General features: G+C 38.8%; 1 protein-coding gene across 3 annotated transcripts in view; it reads left to right on the top strand.

Annotated features, from left to right (window-relative positions):
- TRAPPC12 (trafficking protein particle complex subunit 12) overlaps positions 1–8,596 on the top strand; it is a 55,941-nt gene extending 47,345 nt beyond the window's left edge. For all 3 annotated transcript variants that reach the window (XM_030037427.2, XM_030037425.2, XM_030037426.2), the window contains 4 exons: positions 28–126; positions 5,572–5,672; positions 6,473–6,560; positions 7,932–8,596. In XM_030037427.2, coding sequence (XP_029893287.1) covers positions 28–126; positions 5,572–5,672; positions 6,473–6,560; positions 7,932–8,174 — 531 coding nt within the window. In that variant the 3' untranslated portion in view covers positions 8,175–8,596. The remainder of the gene's footprint in view (positions 1–27; positions 127–5,571; positions 5,673–6,472; positions 6,561–7,931) is intronic.
- The last annotated feature ends 5,167 nt before the right edge of the window (positions 8,597–13,763 follow it).

Here is a 13,763-nt window from a genome sequence, read left to right as displayed (position 1 = left end):
TCTGGTCGTGTGCTTTTCACCCCTTAGGACTACGTGCTTGCTGTAGATGCTTATCACACTGTCATCAAATATTACCCACAGCAAGAGCCTCAGCTGTTGAGTGGAATTGGAAGGATTTTCCTTCAGGTATGCATTTTATTCTAAGTCTGCTAGGTAATATTGCTGTTGACAGCTATGTAGTGAATAATTGTTGCATTTAAAACTGCAGCTATTTTTATAGGGCATGTATCAAACTGTAGAGGCAGTGGTCAAAACAAAAAAAAAATTCTACCACGTGATATTAGCTAAAGTTGGGAAATATAAAGCACCTATAATATTAAAAGTACATGCATGTATATTAGCAAACAGAGAACACACTATAGAAAATTATGCAATAATTTAATCAGAGCAATATCCTGCTTTCCCTAAAACTAATGGTAAAGCTCCCATTGACTTCAGTGAGCCAGAATTTCACTAAAAATCTATTTCTCACTGCCTCAAACTGCATGCAGCTCTCAGTCATACTATATAACTGCCATCTTCATCTGGAAAAAATTTGAGTTTCCTTCTTTTGTCCAGGTTATATCCCTGAGAAGACAGGGGAGGGCACATCAAAAGAAAAAACAGGAGTGCACAAGTATAATAAATTTCCATGTAGCTATGTACTTACGATAATAGGTAAAAAAAGGTGTAAGTGCAGTAGTACTTTTTTGTTTATCAGAAAATGATGCATCTAAATAATTAGTATCTGATTATTTTAATTTTTAGTATCTCACAAGTTCTTTGCTGTTCTTTCATATTTCTGATACCAATATTTCAAACTTTTCCTTTTTTATCTACTTCCTTTTATTATTTATTATAAATCTAATTTTGAATTGTGGAATATTTACAGACAATCTCATCTATGGCATTCATGTCATAAAATTATATTGAAATGGTATAATTTACTCTTGATAGATAATTAAATCATTAATATTGTTTGCTTGAAATCATAGAATGTTATTCAAACTCACTTATAGATTTTCAGTTCTCAACAGGAAAATGTTTTCACAGTATGGTAGACATGTTTGTCTTTAAAAGTCTCTGGTTTGAAGTGGATCTCCATCACTATAGAGTAATTTTATGACACTGGCTGCATGCATTAACTGTTACCTAAATAAGCAACCTAGTAATTATGCATATTAAAGAATGGTACTGTAAATATGCATAATGCTGTTGTAAATACAAGTTATTAATAGTTCTGGTCTTACTGGGAAAACAACTGGGTACGTTACTGGTACTGCCTTGCTGACAAGAGTGTCTGCCATAGTGTCACACTCTCCAGTCTGTTAGTAGCTTGGTTTGCTATAGAAAAATTTTCACTCGCAGGAGGAAAGCATCTCCTAACTTCAGAAAGAATTACATCCATCCAATTCCAAAAGTGGTGTTCACAGGCTCCATACGCAGTCATTTGAAGTCATTGACCTCTGCGGTGTTGGCTGTGACAACAGGCCTTTTGTATTTAGTGGTCTTACTATCAGAACTGGACATAGCAAAAGGGAGTATGAGGAGCCCTCGGTATTTTCATGTGATCCTAGATAGTAGTTAATAAAAAGCATCACTTCTAAATTCAAATGTTTTCCATTCTTCTAGCACCTTAAAGAGATAAATTTTTATTGTTTGGCACGTTGTCTTTTTTTGTGACAAAATATTCAGCTCTGTCTGGAGGGTTCTGTTGCAACAGATGCAAGATTTTGATGTTTTAAGAGAAATAAGCAGTTTGCAGGTAAACAAAACCAAGAAGTTCAAATTAAAGAAAGATAAATGTGTTGCAGGCCTGGGCACCATCATTTTGGTAAGATCATTGTGCAGTATGTGTGCACTGTTGAAGAGCCTCTCTGAAAAAAAATAAAACATCTTGCAGGTAAAATGGGAAAGCCATTTTCTCGTATTCAAATGTCACAGACATTCTCAAAAACAGGTAGTGATTCCCAAATAACCTCAGACTGTTCTGTTAACTTTGAACATTACCCAAGAGAGGCACAAGGGAGCCAGATTTCAGCTGCTTATCAGTCACAGGTACTGTTTGACAATAGATATCACACATATGAAACAAAGCAATAATGTAGATTGAAGTGTAAGTCAGGACTTAAACAGGAAAAAAAGGTAACCTTTTTTCAACATATAAAACCTTACTTTGTGTGTCTTTTTTTTTTTTCATAATTAAATTGAGCTTAGTAGTTTAAGGCACCATGTCTTCTTTATCTTCACATGTAGTGGGGCATAAAGAGGCCTAAATCTGATGTACGGCCTTTAGTTGTTGCCTTAATGTAAGTGGGAAATGAGGATGAGAAGTGGAGAATGCAGGAAAAGACAGAGGCTATAACAGAGAAATTTTCAGAAGCACTGTAATTCTGTCAGCAATCACCTGACCTGTAAAACAGAAATTCACATGAGATGGGGAAACAGTGAATACATTTTAGTCTCTAGGATTATACTGTGTGTTGCTAATTGACTCTGCTTGCTGGCTGACCTATCCAAAATTGCCATTTAAATAACTACATTAAAAAATTTAGAAAGTGGAAAGATGCCTGACCTTACCCTCTGCAACAGATTGCTGCAAAACAGAGTTAAAAGCAATAAATAAATCCTAGGAGTACTTAAGAAAAATAGTCTTGGTTTCCAGACAAACAGCAAACTTAAGCGCATAGTATATTGGAGGTTCCTTGTTAGAAGATATGATTATTTGAGGTTAACAGAGGAATTTTCATTTTTATTCAAAGTGCTAATTATTATTAGATACTGAAGTCACGTTTTCTGAACTAAGTTAAATAAAATTAAGTGATGAAGACCACTTTAACATTTTAATGACTAATTAAAACTAATTCTTTCTTTTAAATGTTCTGCCAAAAAAAAACCCATTATAAACTGTTTCCCCTCAGTGGGAAAAATGAGAATTTAAAGTTTGGCATGTTTGCTGAGAAGATACTAGATGCTGCTAAGAAATGAGAACACTTCATGATCACAAATAAGGTGTGATTAGTCTCAGAGCATATTAGATTTGGACTCATCAAGCTCCCAGTGGAGCAAACTGGTAGCTTGCTTTAGAAATTGATTATTCTCATGGTTAGGGGCTTCCTTCTAATTTCCAGGCTAAAAATATTCAAGGACGGATTCATTTACACTTGAGCCAGCATTATCCTTTAGTTAAATGTAATTATTTTCTTGGTGGTTTACACTTCAGTGGTATTTATAGAGAGAAGTTGTATCCTTTGTCATTATAACTGAATGTGTAAGTTTTTAGAATGAATAATGTTTGTTTTGTTTGAGTCCAGTTACATAACATCTAGGAAAAATGCATCTTTCATTAGATAGACTATTAATGGGTATTCCATAAATGCTTTGGTAGCTGGAGAGTTGCATCTTTGAGTGCAGTGTACAATTGGATCATCCCCTAAAGGTAAAGAAGAATAATTTCTTTATGTTGTCAAGGGAGAAGTCTTGTGGTTAGAGGTAGCAGTATCTTTATATTAGTGACGTTAGTAGGGCTTTGGATACTGCCACTGTGATGCTCCTATAAGCAAATTGGGAAGAAATCTAGATGAAAGCTTAAGATGGATGTTTGCTGTGTCTGAAAAGTGTACTTGGAAAGTTGCTTGCTGGTAGACTAGAAAGACTTGCTAGATGATCTTTTCCACCAGGATCTCTTTAGGGTTTGCAGTGGTTCTGTTTTTTGGTTAGGTGCTTGTATGATGGAATTAGAAGCATGCTTGTAAAACGTACGGATGATACTAAGCTGGGAGTGGTACAGACACTACGGAGGGCAGGATCAGAATGCAAAATAATCTTGTCAAGTTGAGAAACTGAAATGTTAAATTGGCTGTGATTCAAACAGCAAAGGCAAAATACTACCAAAGATTGGGAGTAATACACAAAAACAAAATGGGAAACAACAGCAAGGCACTGTTCTGTGGAAAGGAATTAGGCTCAGGGTAAGCAAACTACACATGAGTAAACAAATCAGACTTCCAAAATACTGTGACATAAAAGCAAATCTCATATTCAGATGTGAAACATAAAGTAATTCTTCCATTCTCACTGCTGGTGAGAGATCAGTTGGAGTGTTATGACCTCTTATGTGGGCACTCGGAGAGGATGTGAAGTAGCAGGAGAGAGTTAGAGAAGAACAGCAAGAAAGATCAGAGAATCCAGAAAGCATTTTCTATGAGAAAGGGGTGAATGCTGATTTGCTTTAAAATTGATTCTCATTCTAGAAGAAGAAACATAGGAGAAAGTGCAATAAAAATGTTCAAGTATGTAAAAGGCTGTTAAGAAAGACGACTTGTACTATTCTCCCTGACCACTATGGGTAGGACAAAAAGTTGAGGTAAAAAGTGCAGCAAAATAGACTTAGAGTGTATTTTCTAATACTAAGGCTATTTAAGAATTCTGGAATAAGTTTCCTAGGGAGCTGTGTAATATTCACCATCTGAGAGCTTTAAGGAGACTTCAACACATTTGCCACAAACATTTTTGGTAATGTTGTCCTGTTCTTGAACAAACAGGTGATCTCTTGAGGGCCCCTTCAATCTCCCCACCTGAGGGCTGCCTGGTTTCCATGGCTTTATGTTCCTGAATTAGTTTAGTTTTACTCCTTTTGATAGATTTGGTTTACTCAGTACTAAGTTTTCTTCTCCTTCCATCTCTCCATTGAAAATCTCTCCATTGAAAATTAAACACTGTATTGTGAAACCTTACCAAAAGTATGAGTGTATCCTTCTATGAAACATACATTGCTAACTTACTTATCAAAGGGGCCTTCTTCAAATATTTTTTTTTCATGTCAAATAGCAATGTATGTGACATACCCTTAGGTGAAATACCTCTTCCTTTCTAGGAATCCCCTTCCCCATCCCCCCCTCCCATAAAATCTGCTCCTCTTTATGCCAGCTTTCAAATCCCTCATTCCTTCAGCCCACATGATACACTCATAGGTATTTTTTAATCTGCAAAAGGACTGTCTCCCCGATACCCTCAGGGGCCCATTGCATGGGGGTTGTTTTCTGACCTGTTTTGGTCTCATGCACTGAAGTCATCCTGTGGTCCCTGGCTATGACCCATAAGCTGTGGGTTAACCGAGTATGGGTCCTACGCTAGCTGCCAGGCTACAATATTCCAGTTCTCTTGCCTTATTAACAGCTTCTGCCTGTGGGCAGCGTCTGTCTTCACTTCTTGCAGAGTAACGCCCAGTGTCACTGCAAGTAATTCTGACCTTTTCTCATTTTCAGCTAATTTTACAAACTCTAGAGTCAGTTACAACAAACGAGGAGGTGGGGCACCCCTGCCATCCGGTCCATGAATGCTCCACAACCCACAGCTGAGAAACACTGCCTTAGATAAAACTGCCCATGCTTTTGGTGTTCTTTTCATAACCTTCATGTGGCTGTTCAAATACCTTGTTTGATAACAGATGTTACCCAGTCAGCTTGGTACCAAACAATTAGATAATGGACTTTGATATGTTTTCATGTTCTTATCCTTTGTAAAAGATATAATCAGGCTGGATCTCTTTTCTTCTTCTTGTGATAACTTTCTTATCATTTTACTGTCTAGATTGGAGACATAAAAACTGCAGAAAAATATTTTCAAGACGTTGAGAAAGTGACTCACAAATTGGATGGACTACAGAGCCAAATTATGGTTTTAATGAACAGGTAGATAATTTAATAGCTAAATGAAACTTTAAAATATAGTTTTGCAAAGTATGCATTGTGAGCATTAAACTACCCTTGAGACAATCCCGTTCTCTTTCTCTGTTTTATGTAACTACATCTGTCATAAGTGAGACTGAATAGCATATAGACCCAGGAGATCTGTATTACTTGGTACAGTCATATTATCCTGGATTGAAATTGTGATCCTTCAGCTGATTTTACAAAGCTTTTTCTCATTCTTCCAGGCATTGCATATTTTCACTCTGCTTTTTCAATATATATTTGCATAAATAATTTTTAGGAAAGGAGAAGTTATTTTGGGCCCTTATCCTCCACTCAGATCTGCTAGTAAAGTTACTGCCTGGTAGTTTCCAAGAATGCTGGAAAACATTGTAGTAAATCAAGCTGCATGATAGGGGACTCAGTTTGTAATGGTTAGCACATTGGCTTAATATATTTAGAAAATACTATTTAAAAGGGCTCTGAAAATTATATAGCGTGGCTAATTTCATGAAGAGAAATAATTCCAGGAAGAGAGTATCTGCATTTAAATTAATAAAAACACAATGAAGACTTGCTTTGGTAGGCAGAATATATAACAGCCAAATGATCCAAGTTGTCATTCCATTTGTCTGTAAATCAGTGTCTCCTTGCTGGTTGTAATTACACCGTGAAGAGCAAATGTCAGAAACTCTCACATCTATAACAGGAAAAATAAAAAATGGTGTCCATTCTTTTTAGAATATATTATCACCTTGGGTTTTTGAGGAGAACTCATTCATATGTCACTTACTTTCTAGAGCATTTCTCCACCTTGGTCAGAATAATTTTGCAGAAGCTCATCGATTTTTCACAGAAATTTTAAGGATCGACTCATCAAATGCTGTGGTAAATCTCCAAATTGCTACATTTATAATGAACACCTAAATTATTCTCATAATGCTTCATGCGTGGATTTAATTAGTACCCAGAGTATGCTCAGAGCTTTGGAGAAAAATTGGATGTGGCATGTGTGCCAAAGGGGTTTTAGTATACATAAGGATAAGATACAAAATGGGATGGGAAATGAAGAACCAGTCTATATGAAGGGCATGAATACTTAGGCATGCATGTAGAAATTCTGAGACATTATGCTTTACGGGATCTTCGCAAAAGCGCTTCTTTTTGCATTCACTGTTTTTAGTGTAGACATGCATGTCAGAAAAAGAAATGGCAGCTGCCAACGTGTATAAGATTAACTTGATTTCACACAACATTGAAGGGATATTGTAATTTTAAACATGTCATTTTTAACACGTTGCATATCAGAGCCTTGGATTCCCATCACAAGAGGAGATCAAAGAGCTGTTTATTTACTTTTGGGTTTTCTACATTTGGCAGCTTTCAGTGCATGGTCATATAAAAGTGTTCCTAAGAACTGGCACAGCTTACCCCCAGTAGCCTGATCCAAGGCCATTTAAAGACTGAGGGGACTGAGTTTAAGCAGCACATGAATTGCATCATTTTGCAGGCTGTAAAATTGTGTTATAAATCACACAAGATCAGTAAGGTTTCCTGAAGGGAGAGAAAAAAAGAATTTTTAAAAAGGCTGTGTTCTTCCTTTATCTGCAGCTTTCAGAAAGTGTGAAAGTTTCTGCTGCTAAACATGTTATATGACTTTGTACTGTTGGAAACCTGTTCTATGTGGTAAAGAAAATGGAACCTGACTTGATCATTTATGATGTATTTAGACTGACCTATTTGCTGAATTTACTTGAAGTCAGTTGTAGATGCCTTTGTGATAATTTCTTCCTGTTGCTTACGTGGATATTCTATATGTAAGCCAGAGAGAAAAACACTTCTGAAGATATAGTGAAGTCATTAAAAAAAAACGATGAAAATGACAGCATGTAGAGGCTCATGTAGTTTCTGAAATCTGTTTCAGCTGACTTTCAAAATTAACTGACTAATGTCCTATACTATTTATATTTCATTTTAGACTGTCTTTCAGAGTTTCAGCTCTTAGAAGTCAGCGGGTCATACTGGCACAGCATAAATCTTGAGAATAACAAGAGGAGGATTGGACTGTATGATTGATAATGTATTTTAGTTACTTGCACACACACACACACACAAAATAGTAATTCTTAGCACATAGTAAATCTGTTGTAACTCCAGATGCTAGACTTCTTTTTTTCCTTCTCTCTCATCACTTGTAAATGCATACATACATACATATGTGTACACTTATTTATTTATTTACAATATATTTTTCTCTAGGCTAATAACAATGCTGCTGTTTGTCTTCTTTATCTGGGAAAACTGAAGGATTCCCTCCGGCAATTGGAAGGAATGGTTCAGCAGGACCCTAAACACTACCTGCATGAGAGTGTTCTCTTCAACTTGACAACTATGTATGAACTGGAGTCATCTCGCAGTATGCAGAAGAAGCAGGCACTTTTAGAGGCTGTAGCTATCAAAGAGGGTGATAGCTTTAATACTCAGTGTCTCAAGTTAGGATAGATCATTTCCAGCTAATTTTTTTCCAGCAAGGCTGATTTTTTTAAATTGTATATACTCTTGCTAATGTGTAAATGTGAAATAAAATCTATTCCATTATGAATATTCAGTGGCATTACTACAGAATCTATTGTCTCTAGCAGTCCTATCATTGTGAAGACTTTGTGCTGACCTAGAGCCAGCTTCATCTTGACAAGTCTATTACTGTTTAGTTATTCCTCATTACAGTGTACTATATATATATACACAGTCAACTACTCAGAATTTTTATAAGAAAAACTGAATTTGACCTTATATTGTCTTGATGATTGTTACAGCTTTTCAGTAATTAGTGAGCAAATCACATCAGCCAATTTCATCAGCTAAGAGTTATTGACAGAATATCAGTATGTGTATTATAGAAATGAAATTCTGAATGCACTTCACTTGCTTCTACTGTGTGCGTCTCATTTTGCCCCCATCAAACTATTGAGTATTACATTTTTGTATGTCCACAGCTCTCAAAGGAGGTTGCTTGATAACCACCGTGCAGACTGACAGCATGGTTGAGGTTGGAAGGGACCGCTGGAGGTCATCTGGTCCAACCCCCCAGTCAAGCAGGGCCACCTAAAGCAGGTTGCCCAGACGGCATGCGAGGGAGTCATACAGTCCCCCCCAGTATGAATTTCCCACAGTATGGGGGACTATATCATCTGAATGATACCAAATGGTCTCCCTATACTTTCTTGGTTTTGTGACACCATTAAATCTTTCAGATTAAAGCATTTGGATTCTGGAAAGCTGTGGGTGGGAGTGGGGGATTTCTCTGTTCCCAAACTAATGCGTGCTTCAATGCTTTCTTTGTCTCTCCCACTCTGGCCAACATCTCCACTTGGATGTCACCAGCAGATGCCACAAGGTTGTTCTAGGAACCCCTTAATTTGTGCATGTGTATGTATGTGAGCTCTTTTTATACTACAGCTGTCTTCCTCATGCCTACCCTAGAGCCTGGGGATTCCTCTTGGTGCAGACAGGCAGAGCTCCTCCATTCTGGCATTCTGATGGGTCGAGAAATGAGCACTGCCAGTTAGGCAGAGCGGAAACGCAACCTATTTCAGCTCAGTTCCTCTCCTTTCCCGTTACCAAGTGAAAACACCGTGCAGAAAGTATTTCCCAGGGAAAACGCTGGAGAGGGTGAGGCAGAGGTATCTAAGGTTTAGGCCACACAGACCAGAAGCAAACGGGGTGAGCAGGACACAAGGCAGTGAGTGATGTGACAGTATCAGCATACAATTGGCATCCCTTGGAACACAGATTTTTTGGCATCACAGTACCACTGTGGTATCAGTGTATTATTTCACATCTCTGCCCACATTTCTCCCTTCATCTGCGTTGTAAAGATTCAGTCCAGATACTCCCATTCCTTGTACATGAATTCAATATATACATCTGTTCATTGGGGTTTTTTTATTGTTTTGAGATTTAATGTTTAGCAGTTGGAGTAGCTTCTTGTCATAAATCACTGCCATGGGACAATTCTGTAACTGTATTCGTTACATTTTTATGCCACATCCATCAATTAATTCTCATCGTCTTTAAATACCTGCACCTGTATATTTAAGTAACTAGTAACATTTTTATGCTTGTCCGACTGGAGATACTGTACAGGGGCCAAACAGTTGTCCTCAAAACAGGTTGTTTGAAAACTGCTGCAAGCTAGACATCCAAAAAAATGAGGATGCCTAAAAATCACCAGTCACCTCGAAAGACGTAAGCCTACAGCTTAGAGAGACAGAATTTGTTCCATTTTTTACAGGATATATATGTTTTACGGGTCATACTTGCACACTGAAACAATGGCTAGTTATGTACCAATCCACTGAAAAAAATTAAATCGGTATTTCTGTTTCTGGCTTGGCCTCTAGGTTCCACAGCTGGATCTGAATTAAACTTGTGCAGCACCTGGGTAGGCTTGTCCTAAGACCACTACTAAACTCGAAAGATTCAGCATCACCTGCTTCACTTGGGTTTAAACACTGTTTACATTTCTTTAGTGAGTATTAAAATACAGTGAAATAGTAGTTACTTTTGCATTACTCTTTATGAAGTTTTACACTTGTTTTAAATATCGCTATGATTTTAGACAAGGTTTAACAATAATTGGACAAATTCTCAGTTTACATTGTCATAACTGAGTTGAAATCAGTGTGGTTTTCAGTTTGTCACAACTATTAATCTGATACAGTATGTTACTCACTGTACTCATTATAAGTAACTTTAGTAGTATGTTTTCTCCAGCATAGGTCACTCTTCTTGGGCATAGGGTTTCTTAGGCGATAGATAGAAATCCTGGTATGTAACCACCATTGTTCTCAGAGGCTTTGAGAGCACTGAACAACTTACCAGGGCATGTATCGACAGAACAAGGGGTAATGGCTTTAAACTGAAAGAGGGTAGATTTAGATTAGACGTAAGGAAGAAGTTTTTTACTGTGCGGGTGGTGAGGCACTGGAACAGGTTGCCCAGAGAGGCTGTGGCTGCCCCATCCCTGGAAGTGTCCAAGGCCAGGTTGGATGGGGCTTGGAGCAACCTGGTCTAGTGGAAGGTGTCCCTGCCCATGGCAGGGGGGTTGGAACTAGATGATCTTTAAGGTCCCTTCCAACCCAAACCATTCCATGATTCCAGTTAAAAAATTTTACAATGATATGTGAATTAATAGCCGATAAGAGATTCCCATGCATTTAACTGAAGGCCAGGTGTCATGTTATATTGTTACACTATCATCTGTGCTTTCAGGAAGCTTGATTTGTCTTTTCTAAGTGAAGGTATCCTGATCCACCATCATCCAGCATGCTGAAGCCACTTGCCTCTTTACAGTCAAGGAGCAACATGCTTCCTTTGTTGATTCAGTAGTGCCTTATACTCACTGCACGTGTAAGTGACAGCCTGTGTTCTGATCGGCAGAGAATAAAAATTTATGATCCCAGTCAGAGTCAAACAGCCATTAAAAAACAAACACCCTGAAAAGATAATCCCCTGTTCTCCGAGTCTCTCTAAATTGTAATTCATATGTATTGCTACATAGGTCTCACTTCAGTATGTTTGCTGTGTTCTTACTAGTAGAAGCTTTTATTCGAATAAAAATGCCAGTAAAGAAGACTTGGACTGGGTGACCTCTAAGCTCAGCGAGCCATTAAACAAGTGACATCCTGGTAGACATGCAGAATGATTAAAATTTAAATGCAAAGGCATATTATCACTGCTGGATGTATGCAAATTGTTAACTGTTTATAAAATGCAAGAATGTCAATGTCACTTTACGGTTTGGATTTAACATATATACAAGTTAAGTGTTTGAATTTCCTATATTCAGCCAGTTACACAGCTGAATGCTGTATATGGTGTTAAAGCATTAAAGCTAAGGACAAAATTTGTCCTCAAAACATTAATTACACTAGGCAATCCTGTTAAATTCAATGAATTCAGCTGAATTTAATGAGGGTTCCTGGTGTAAATGAGGGCAGAGCTCAGTTCTAAAACACAGCATGCATGTGTCATCTGGCTAAGTAAGAAAAGCTGTGGAAAGTATAGCCTGAATGAGCTGATTGTTGCATTCAAGTCTTAAAGCTTAATGTGCCTTAACAGAAGTTTTGCATTTAAATTTCCTCTTTTATTAAAAGAGGAGCAAAGAAGCTGTACTTCAGACATTCAGATAATTACATTATGCACAGAGACCCTGATCCTCAAAAGGACTTAGGCATCTATCTGCCATTCTAGTACCTAACTGCAGTTCAGGTGATAACAGCATCCCCTAACCAGCTGGTCATTTACATTTTCTTGGTGCCTTAGTTTTTGGACTGGACCCCTTAAATGCTCCCCAAAAGGCATGCGCAGACATGCCTGAAACTCCACAGTGGACTTCAGCCAGTGTACTGGAAAGGATGATCATTCCTCCACCTACCTCATCCTTCATGTCAGCAAGAGCACTCATGCAGCCGTGCGCAAGCTGGATGAGCTCACTGACCCGGTGGAAAAACTCACCGAGCCAGCAAACACCCTCTTCAGATTCATCTTCATCCTGAGGCTTTCAACACAAGGATGTGCTGGGAATTACCACCCCGCCTGCATAGGCTGCCAGGTTTGCTGCACAACAGCGGCCTAAGAAGTAGACAGACAATCCTTTTCTGAAGCCTTTGCTGCAGGTGTCTTGCAGATCAAATCGGAGAGGGGAATAAGCAGGGTATAGTGTGCCTGCGTAGCCGAGTTACGTGTGTCCTATTTGTGTATCAGCTGATGCACTTAATCAACCGCACGCATTGCAGCCATCCAACAGAAGATTGCAAGATGTGTGCTACCCCCATCTCCAGTTGTGTTTAGCTGTAGTGAGAAACGTACACTCCCCCTCCACTTCAACTTGCAATCAAGAAATGTGTGAAAACAGGACTGAAGCGTCAAATCTAGATTTAAATTTATTCCAAATACATAGAACCACAGCAGCCAGAGTCAACCTCTCTGAGGTTGCTCAGGTAGCAACCTAGGTTGCTGCTGTCCTGAGCCAAGGCCAGGGAAACTACAGATGTTAGAACAAGGTGGATTTTATCTATTAGCTCATACCTGTAACATGAGCTCAAAGGACACTGTCATACACCCCTTCCACCCACTTAATAAAACATCGGGGAAAAAATGTATTTTACTAGCGAGGTACTTTACATTGTAGGTATCTGGGGAGAGTTTTTAGCATTTGAACAGCAGCTCAGCAGCACTGAATGCAAACAAGCTCCAGCACCAACTTTCAGGCAACAATAGTGGAAAGCTGCTTTCCTGCTTAGTTCTCCTAGTCAGCTTGGGAATCACAAATTTAGAGATTCCCATCTTCAAGGGGTGTGTGAGATGGTCAGAATCCTGGTGCTAGGGAAGAACAGAAAGTTGCAGGGTGGGGAGGAGGACCCAGGTGCTGCCTTATCCAAGCTGTTCTGGATCAACACCTGGTGCTGTCCTAGCTTTGGGCAGCCATTTGCAGGTGTTTATTATGTATGAGAGTCATTAAAATGAATCCATCTGAAAGCCAGCAACAATCGCTTGTAATTTGCCCACAAAGAGGGAAAAAATGGGATGTTACTTGCTTGAGGCAGGGAAGGAAGGAGGGAGGAGGTTCCTCTCTGGCTTTGAAAAATTGTCAAAACTGTCAGCGCTAAATTGAAAATACTGAAGGAAAAAGCTGCAGAATAAAATTACTAGAGCTGTTTATAAGAAAAAAAAATCCACTCTTTGCAGCACAAGGTGTGAGCAAGTACTTCAGACGCTGCAGTACTTCAGCACACACTCCAGTGGCATGCAGCTGGATCAAGCAGCCTGTGCGTAACCCAGCCACCGCTTTGTGTCCCCTTGCTCCAGCATCACCAAGAACAGCTTCCCTCTTTCCCATGAACAGTGGGTCAGCTTTAAGTTGCCTGAATCATTTGGAAGGAAAAAAAAAAAAAGCCTGAGGGTGGACCCAAATCAAATTCTCAGGCTCAAATGCGTGTGATCACAGGGGAAAGTGGAGCCCAGAGCTCTGCTTGGCTCCTCAGGGCTGTGCCAATGAACAAAGGCAATCCCGCGGCACCAGGGAGG

The sequence above is a fragment of the Aquila chrysaetos genome, chromosome 15 (assembly GCF_900496995.4).
Source record: "Aquila chrysaetos chrysaetos chromosome 15, bAquChr1.4, whole genome shotgun sequence".
NCBI classification, from domain to species: domain Eukaryota; kingdom Metazoa; phylum Chordata; class Aves; order Accipitriformes; family Accipitridae; genus Aquila; species Aquila chrysaetos.
This window is presented reverse-complemented; position numbering and strand designations above follow the sequence as displayed.